Genomic DNA, 10,486 nt, shown 5'->3' with positions numbered 1-10,486 from the left:
TGAGGATATTGCATCAGGAAGAAGTTCAACACATGGAAGTGTCTGCAATATATTTTAAAATGTAAATCCAGTGTCTGAAGAAATACACGAAAGAAGGCACATAAGATCCATTGAAGAATAGGCCTGAAAGTGAACGTTTTCAGGGTCGAGATTTCCAAACTAGAAATTACAAACGTCATAATTCTGAGTGTCATGTTCTTTCACATATTTGGAGAAGATCAGCATAACATTTAAAATCATATCCTTTCATTGAAAATAAAACAGAAATATTTCTTAATCAACTATATAATCAATGAGATATAAAGAAGATGGGGTTATTCTAAGGTAAATAGGTTGATGGCATCCTCTCTATTTCTTTTACTTTAGCCTCCATGATGCATATGTGACAACTTTTACATAGGAAATAGTAATAGACAATTATAGAAATGTGTGATAATAAAAATATGTGAATTAATGATTAAAATGTTGACAAATTAGTTCAAATCAGTAAGAGTGATTGAAATCATGCATCAGTTGATGATTCTATAACAATAAATAAATCCTGTATTCATTTAGTTTAATTTACAGGAATGATTTTCTATCTAGTATTTTCTTCAGGGCAACACTGACATCTTTATTCCTTAGGCTATAGATCAAGGGGTTCAGCATGGGCACAACAATGGTATAAAACACAGAGGACACTTTCCCTTGGTCCATGGAGCTGACTGATGATGGCTGTAAGTACATGAATGCAGCAGACCCAAAGAACACAGTGACTGCACAGATGTGGGAGCTACAGGTACTGAAGGCTTTGGACCTACCATCAGTAGAACGAATACGGAGGATGGTGGCAATGATGAAGATGTAAGAAGTAAAAATTGTCATAGTTGGGACAACGATGTTAAACGTACCAAAACATAGAATCAACAACTCATTAACAGAAGTATTGGAGTAAGCAAGCTTCAGGAGAGGAAGTAGATCACAGAAATAGTGATTGATCACATCTAAATTACAGAACTGAACTTTGATCATGAAGCCTGTGTGAGCTGATGCACAAATCACACCAATAATATACACCACTGAAATCAGGGAACTGTAAATAGGATAGGACATGATTACATTGTAAAGTAAGGGGTTACAGATAGCAACATAGCGATCATATGCCATTGCAGCCAACATGTGACATTCTGCAATGGCAAAAATAAGGAAGAAATAGAGCTGTGTCATGCATCCAGTGTAGGAGATGAAGTTCTTCTCAATCACAAAGTTCACCAGCATTTTGGGGGCAATGACTGTAGAATGGCAGAGATCTATGAAGGATAAACTGGCAAGGAAATAGTACATGGGGGTGTGCAGGTAGGAACTGAGCCCAATCAGTGTGATCATGCCCAGATTCCCAACCACAGTGACAACATAGATCCCAAGGAAGAGGAGGAACAGGGGCATCTGTAGTTCTGGCTTTTTTGAGAGCCCAGTCAGGATGAATTCAGCCACTGTGCAATGGTTTCCTGGTGCCATATCCTCTGTCCAAGTTCTGAAGAAAACAAAATACATGTCTGTTACTCTGACTTTTGTTTCAAATTTACAGGTTTCTACGTGCATATGACTTTTATCTATGTTTGATTTGATTACCTTTTCAATGATTAAACCTAGAGAAATATATAAAAGTAAATTGCAACCTTTAATTGACATTGTTAATAATAACAAATAATGAGCATTTGAGTATTTCAGTGGCTTCACAGCAATATCTTTTCTTGAAGTATACATTTCCTCTCTGAGGTCTACATCTCATAATAGCCTAAGGTGCTATTGAATCTGAAAAGGGAGAAAAAATAATCAGTAGTCTCCTCCAACTATAGATGCATGATCCACAACAATTGAAAGTGTGGCAAGATGTACTCAAGAATGCAATAGTGACACTAATTTCATGGTGGTAACTAACAGCTATTTAATTGAACTTAAGAACTACTCAGTAATAGACCTGGTAGTGTAAACTTTACCCACTACTCATGTTTCAGGTAGTCATAGAGCCTAGAGGATAACAGACAGCTGCCACTTTCCTAAACAAATATATTTCTAAATGCATTTGATATACATATTCTTGCAACTGCAGACATGATTAACTCTATTTTCACATCAAATAAGCTTCTTTTTGTAGAGGATGGAAGATTGAGATCATTACAGGAAGCTACAACTGGTCAAAATGCAGATAACTGTGAGGTTTCAATCTCCAATTGATGCTTCTGAACATAACATCTACCCATATGACTCAGGGAACATAACTAGATAGGAGTGGATATATTATAAGAAAGATGACCAGGAAGTCTGCTGTGAGATAGTACATTATTTAATGATACGGAACCTACACTCATAAAATTTCAATTATTATTATTATTATTATTATTATTATTATTATTATTATTATTATTTAATGATAGTGGCACAATGACAATACCAGCTGACATGGCAACCAGATGGGGGAAAACCTATTTGGCTTTTATCCCTAGATAAAGAGTTACATGCAGTTGATGGCTCACAAGAGACGAAGAAACAGCTTTGTGGAGGGTTGAATCCTTTGAAAGTAAACCCGTGTTTGGCCCTAAATTCATATACGTAACACTAATGGTCTCAGTGTGATATGTATATATGTGTATATATGCATGTATGTATATGTGTGTGCATGCTTGTGTGTGTATGTGTGTGTGATAAATTTGAACGAGAAATTTGCAAGGCAGGTGAAGTAGATGGAAATTATATAAATACAGAACACATATATAAAATTATCAAAAATATTTTACATTAAATTTAAAAAAATAAAACTATGTTGGAACTTAAAAATCTAAACAGTTAGAGTCAATGTCAAGAAGTAAAAGTAACTGCCAATCTGAAAAAAAAAAATCTTCTCCTGAAAGCAATGGCTTAAGTATCCCAAACTCTCACAGAAATGAGCAGAGCTCTTCTTTTCAGACATTTTATTTTCATATATGTGTATATATGTGTATGTATGTATACACACATATATACACATATATGAGAACTTATATTCCCATAAGTTATCAGATATTTTTATTAATTAAACTTGCTGTTTTTCATTTTCATGCATGTAAAGCTACGCTCTAGTTAGTCTTACCTTTTGATCCTCTCAACTATTGCCTATCATCTTACAATTCATTTTCTTACTTGCTTGCTGCTAATAGTCTATTAGAGAACGCTAAAGAAGCTGTCACTTGTGAGTTATCATTGCATGAAAAGCAGAAGATTCTGAGGCAACACAGACTCTTGAGTGTTATGTCCTGTTACCTTAAATCCTAGGCACCATAATCACTGTGTGGACCAAAGCAAATTCCTAAATGAGTAGAAGATAAATTATGAAAATTGTAAAATATTTTCAATCTAAAATTTGTGTTACTAATACAACAAAATAAATCTAAAGAAAACTTGTACACAAAGCTAAAAAGTTGATGATAAAATATCAGAAAGAAAATATTAAGGAAATTATTTCATGTCTAAAAAGTTCTAATAAAGAAAATGTATGAACAATTTGGTCAATAAAAATAAAGCTAAGAAAAACTTGTAACTGTAAAAGTGATTAGTTTGAACTTTGTTAAAATTGAACTTTTTAAAAAGAAAATGAAATTTCTACCCCATGGCAAAAAATCAAAATAGCTAAAATATTTTAACAAGTAATGATATGACAAATTTTAAATCAAATGCTTTGATAAGACAGCTTACAAAAAGGTTATATAAATAGTCACTAGAAAATATTAATTACTCGGTGTCACTAATCATCAATGAAATTAAAAGAATACACTCTCTATACACTTCTATTGCAAACAGTTAAAGTAGTTGTAGCAATACCTCCTTTTGGCAAGGATTTTCCATATATTACACAGATCTGTATGCAATGTGAAACTGCTCTTCTAAATAGAAAATAGCCTCATAATTTACTCTAAATTTAAAAAGATTTCATACTGCATCTGACCAGTCTGTCCCACAAATTTTATAGAGGAAAATGTCAGCAATTTTCTGTGGAGAGATGTGTACAAATATGTGTGCAGTAGCTTCATTCATGTCAACCACTTTTATGTCACTCTCAATCCACATGTGCAACAAAATTGGGTTATGGTTTATGTACATTTTTAAATCTTTATTATATTTTGATTTGTGTGTGTGTGTGTGTGTGTGTGTGCGTGTGTGTGTGCGCGCGCGCGCGCGTGTGTGGTGTTCATATAATAGTGCTCCTGTTGAGATCAGAAAATACCTACAGGGAGTTGCTTCTTTCCTTTCACCTTACGAATCCAGTGGCTTAAATTAAGGTTCTCAGCTTCGGTAACCAGATGACCAGTTTTTCAATCCCTAAGATGCACCCGTAAATATAAATTTTAAATAAATAAATAATGAAAATAATTATAAAGAGCATACAAGTAGTCACAATAATGCTGTATAAATACACAGAGCTTTCAAAAGTAGAGTAAATTCTGAAAGGCATACAATTTCAGATAGCTTCCCACCAAATTAAAAAAATATAATGTTGAGCATATTTTATATTTTATTTCTTGAAATTATTTTTATTATATTTATTAATATTCATAGATTAATTGTAGAACTTTGAGAATTATCTTTTGTGTAAAATGAAATTTGGTTCTCAATAACCCATAAGAACAATCAAAAATATTGCAGCTTCTATCTGTTACCAAGTCTCAAAGTTGTTTCAAATCTGATTTTTGATAAAAGCTATTTATGTGATGCTGTAATTTAAGTGTAATGCTTTAGAAGACAAGATGACAGAACATTGATATTAAAGCTGTCTATTGGCCTCTTTGGACTGTCCTTCATTACCATAATGATGATTACTGTAGTTGAGAACACAGGTTAAAAATGTTTTATGGAGTTAACTATGAAATGTTCACTTTTGAAATAAAACCAAGCTGTGTTTGATTCCCTGTGATACAATGTTCTCCTTCTAGCTGCTAGGCATAAAAGATTATAAAACCAAAAATTCTTAATGGTCAGTTTGTCTCTTCTTTAATGCAGTGTATTATTTGTAAGTACCAGAGTCTAGTCTATGCCATTCTACTGTCATCTAGTAAATATTTTGTTGTTTTAAAATTCCTTAAAAGCCACCATGCAAACATTCTCCAAGTCATTGTAATTGACTGAACCTTCAGGAAGGGATTATTGCTGGTGTATTCTATAAAAGTTAAGAAAAGCTTTGTGAATAATTGAATAACTAAAAGTATTGCGAACTATTTTCCTGACTTTAAGTAATTATTCTAGGCTCTTTCATCACAGTTGAGGATGAACATTCACTCTTCTTTCTGACAGTCTTAGCACCAAATTTTTCTCTTTACTTGAATAATCACATATGATGATATTGGGCGTCACATGCACTCAGCATACTCCCATCTTCAGTGATTAAGACCAAGATCTAGGCTTGAGTCTCAGCTTTTTGAAGCTTGTTTAGTCACAGGCACAGGTCAATATTCCTAAAGGCTTCTTCAGATCTAAGCATACACTCACCTTTCATACTCACTTGAGTGGTCTCTATTATGTTGTTCCGATGGTTTGCTCTGAGTTTATAATCTCAGCTACCAAATAGCAAAAGGCCATTCCCTAAGGATCTCCAGTGCTGAAGGAACAAACTGTTGTAAAAAGAAGTAACTGTCTTTACCAACTCCCAGTAGGCTAATTTTTTCTTATTTAAAAATAATTATTTTTATTATTTTAAGTTATAATATATTTTGTTAATTTATATTTGCCTTTTCCTCACTGCAACCTCTCCTGAGCAGCCACTTGCTGTCTCTCAAATTCAATGCCTCTTTTTTTCACAGAATTTATTTTTACTGTGTAAAAACTATATTTATAAATACATACAATATGATGAAATCCATCCCCATTTCCTCCTCCTATTAGCCCCAATTTAACCTAAAAACAGTTATGCATTCTTTCTCATTTTAGTTTTTAATCTTAAAAATATTTTAAAATTTTCATGTATTTCCTTTAAAATATGATCACATCACTCTGCTTTATATCTCCTCCTTCTGTTAATTCCTGTTGTCCTTACTGATGGGAGATGTCACTTGTAAATATGTTTCTCTTATTGGTTAATGAATAAGCACTGTTGGCCAATAGGAAAGCAAAATAGGCTGGACTAGGAGACAAGGAGGAGAGAGGAAGTAGTAGGGAGGAGCTCCAAGATGGAAGATGGAGAGAACAGAACACCAGCCCCTCTCTCCAGTAAGATGAGACCATGTGGAAATACGTACATTAATAGAAATGGGTTAATATTTAAGACAGAGCTAGCCAATAAGAAACCAGTAACTGGCCAACAGAATTATATCTCATACAGTGTCTTTGTGTGTTATTTGGGGCTGACAAGGTGGCACAGGGACCAGACTGGCAGGAAAGCCTACTCATAACACCTACCACATTTGCTTCCCAAATTTTACATTCTTTTTTCTTTTATTTTTTTAATTTAAGAATATTTTAATTTTAGTACTTTTTATTAAAATATAATTACATCACTTTACCCCTTCTGTGTCCGTCCAGACTCCCCTCACTACAGTTACTTCCATGTCTCTTTCCCCACTCTCAAATTCAGGAAGTAAAACAAGAGAGATGGAGATGGGGCTCCTACTTGGGAGGGGGAAAGGAAATCAAAACAGAAGAAGGTGGGAAGATGGACAGATAACACCAAGGCTATGTGACAAAGCCTCATAGAATCAGAGTCAGAGTCATTTTATATTTATCTATATTATACACAATACAAATTATTATATGTAAATCACACACACACATATATATGTATGTATGTATGTATTATGAAAATTATGCCACTTGTTCTGGTAGTAAACACCACAATAACCATAAAGTAATAAAAGTAAAAACCCAATACCACCAATGAGACACTTCTTTCAAATGGTTTATCAGAATAGTCCAAATAAATATTAAAACAATACAAACTATTACTGTTGCCCTTGGATGCCCCTCAGAGGTTGAATGTCGACCCCTTTTGCTGAAGAGACCATTTACCTAGGACACAATACTCAGATTTTTCTAGCAGGATCTAATCTGAAACTTTTTTTCTTGTAGTCTAGATTCCATGGTATCACAAAATACAATATTAGTTGTTAAAACAGGGAAACAATTAATAGTGCTACATAGCTGTAGCAACTATGACCACAAAAATGAACAACATGCAAGGTATCTCTAAATCTACAATACTGGAACTCACATTTTGATGGTAACCAGTAGCTGTCCTCATGGGCTTCAAGAAAACTTAACAGGAACAAAATTATTACTTGTAGCAGACATCTAGCTAACATTTTAGGAATAGTGAGATTGTGGATCTTAGAAGAGAATCCACTAATGTGAGTACAGGAGCAGTACAATTCCTACTATATTCTAAACCTTATTCTTATACCCACAGGCCAGTGTAGCTATCAACCCTCACTAAGAAACTTCCTTTTACAACAAGTAGACAGCATCTCACAAAAATCCCTAAAAAACAAAACAAAACAAAAAAACCAAAAACCAAAAAACAAACAACAACAAAACACCCCACCAGCAGACAAAGATATACAGATCCTGGAAATCTCAGTCACAATATATACATCTACATCAGAGTTCCTGTATCTGTGACTCAAAGGACAAGCAGAAGATGATGCAGAATGCGTATAAGAACCAGAATACTAGGAAGTCTCATGTGAAACAATAAGTCCCAGAAATAATAGCACAAACAAAGCGGGAACAACAACAATATACAAACGTTAATGTACAATGAGGGGAATCTCACAGGGTTCCACCTCTAGACAAATCACTGTAGGCAACTACAGATGCTGGAATAGGAAACATTAACCTCTTCCAGGTATGAACACAATGGATTATCCAACAAAAAGTTATCAGCCATGAAACGACATACCAAAAAAAAAAAAAAAAATGTAACAAACAAAAACATACTCAACAGGTTGTAGTTGTGCATTTTGCATGTGTATGTGCATGAAATAACTAAAAGAGAAAAACTGGTGAATTATCTCTATCACCAGAAACTTGTAGATTATAGACAAATACTTGCCCATAGTCATCATTTGTAATAAAGACCAATCTGTAATCGATAAATTGATATGAGTTATAATGAATTTGTTTGAACAAGCCAGAACACACCTTGGCCAATTATATCTTATTTATATTAGGAGTGGAGAATTTAAAATAATACAGCTGTTTCATTGAACAAAGTGTTTTGTTTTCTTGCTATGTATAAATCTTTGATTTTTTTTAAATAACTTGTATTTAAACTTTAAAAAATATCATTTTGCATATCAATCCCATTTCCCACTCCCTCCTGTTCTTCCATGCCCCCCACCAACCCCTCCCATCCCACCCCCGATCCGTTCCCAAGGGAGGGTACGTCCTCCCATAGGGGATCATTAAATACTGTAACATTATTTGGGGCAGGACTTAGGCACTCCCCCACGTATCTAGGCTGAGAGAGTAGTCCTCCATAGGGAATGGGCTCCAAATGTCCATTTGTGCACTAGGGATAAATACTGTTTCCACTGCCAGAGGCCTCACAGACTGTTCATGCCTCCAAACTGATGCCCACATTCAGTGGGCCTGGTTAGGTCCTATGCTGCTTCTCCAGTTGTTAGACTAGGGTTCATGAGATCCCACTTGGTGCAGTTCAGCTGCTTCTTTGAGTTTCCCCAACATGATCATGACTCCTTTTCTCATCACTCCTCCCTCTCTATAACTGGATTCTAGGAGTCTGTCTCAGAGAGGTTATCTTGAAAGCCTATAATGAGATTGGTAACTACCTTAAATGTGATCATAGAGTCTTCATTCAGTAGCTGTTGGAAACAGAGCAAAAATTCACAGCTAATCTTTGATTTCTGTACTGCATTCAGAACCCTATTCTATTTTATGTTTAGATGACTTTTGGTTATGTTGACTTGTCTGTCCACCAATTCATCTTTTTCCTGCCTCAGCATCTAAAGAGTATTTCTAGACATAAATCTATTTATCTGTCAGCTTTAATTAAATTGATACATTTTATTAATCATGAGGTTATGATTGGGGAATGATGTATTACTTAATTTTGGAGGCTGTGCTTGTTTATACAAAAGCTTTTTCCCAGAGATAATTAAAAAAAAATGACTTCACTTGTATACATAGGCACAAAATATATACATAACTGTAACTTTTATTTGGCTACCTAAGTGAGAGAGAGAGGGAGGGAGGGAGGGAGGAAGGGAGGGAGAGAGAGAGAGAGAGAGAGGATAAGTAGACAAAAAACAGGACATGAGATGCACTGAGTCTAGGTTACTCACTTAATATGATGCTTTCCAGATCCATCCATTTTCATTTTGTCTATTTCTATAGTGGAATAAAATAACATTGCTTTTGGATCTTAATAAATCTATATTTTTAAACATCCGAGAAACCTCCAAATGAATTTCCATAATGACTGAACTAGTTTACATTCCCACCAGTGGTGAATAAGTTCCAATTTCCCATACCTTTGTAAGATTTATTGACTCTTTCTTTTAAGATTTACTTATTTATTTTTATGTGTTTGAGTATTTTTCTGACTTGTATGCATGTGGCCTACATTCAAACTTGATGCACAAAAAAAACCCAGAAGATTGTTTTGAATCATTTGGAACTGGAATTACTGACAGTTGTTAGAGTATAAGGAATCAAAATGGGTGATATATAAAATGTCAGCTGAATAACACAGACAAAATACATCCTTGGTCAATCACACTGATTGATCATGAATATAAGTATATGGATATGCCAAGCTGTGATAGCTGTTGGAGTCTCTGGATCTGACCATAGTTGACTTAATGAAAAGGGAACTTACAATGAAGACTATATACGAACTGGAGATGGTCAGGTTTATGACAAATGTATTAAACATAGGAAAGTAGATACTCAGATATTCATTGAAAGATGGCCTAGGGCAGGACAGCTTCAGAAACAGATGGTGATGTATGAAATGGTGGTTGACCACAACACATTTTCAGAAGGCATTCTAATTATATAGACCTTATAATCTAATGCATAATCATACCTATGCATGAACTCCTAAAAATAAAGGAAATCAGATGGGACATGAAGACATTAGCAAGCAAGGGACCACAAATGTTAACACAGTAGATATCATTTTGCTCTATTGATTATTGATAATGATGATTTGTTTTTGGATGTAGAGAAATGGGAGTGAAGGAGGAGTGGTCTGTGCACTGTGGAGAGAAGTGAACTAGAAGAAGCAGGGCAGTAGGGAATAGGCCACATGGGGCCATGTGATATACAGCCCTGTGATTTTGCCAATGCCCACATCTGGATCCTTGGCCCTACCACAGCTGGGGTCTGTGTTGATGTTCATGGTCCATGTTGCCACTGAAGGCCATTCATATGCCTGTATTGAACCATGCAGCTGCCTGCTAAGGCCATACGGAAGTCGGTGGTCTGAGCTGACACCAGAGGCTATGGTGAAGTCTGGACC

The 10,486-nt window shown here is 34.9% G+C and overlaps 1 protein-coding gene across 1 annotated transcript; it reads right to left on the bottom strand.

The window, feature by feature from the left end:
* Nucleotides 1–561: 561 nt before the first annotated feature.
* On the bottom strand, nucleotides 562–1,497 carry LOC127231569 (olfactory receptor 8G1). The gene has a single exon (XM_051197174.1). It carries the CDS (start codon nucleotides 1,495–1,497, stop codon nucleotides 562–564), a length of 936 nt encoding a protein of 311 aa, XP_051053131.1.
* Between the last annotated feature and the right edge of the window lie 8,989 nt (nucleotides 1,498–10,486).

This window comes from Phodopus roborovskii, unplaced genomic scaffold (genome assembly GCF_943737965.1).
Source record: "Phodopus roborovskii unplaced genomic scaffold, PHOROB, whole genome shotgun sequence".
Lineage (NCBI taxonomy): Eukaryota > Metazoa > Chordata > Mammalia > Rodentia > Cricetidae > Phodopus > Phodopus roborovskii.
Note: the sequence above shows the minus strand (reverse complement) of the source record. Positions and strands in the feature narration are given on the sequence as shown.

Bases quoted from the DNA above. Each gene is read 5' to 3' on its own strand.
- LOC127231569 (XM_051197174.1), bottom strand. From the start codon at position 1,497: ATGGCACCAGGAAACCATTGCACAGTGGCTGAATTCATCCTGACTGGG.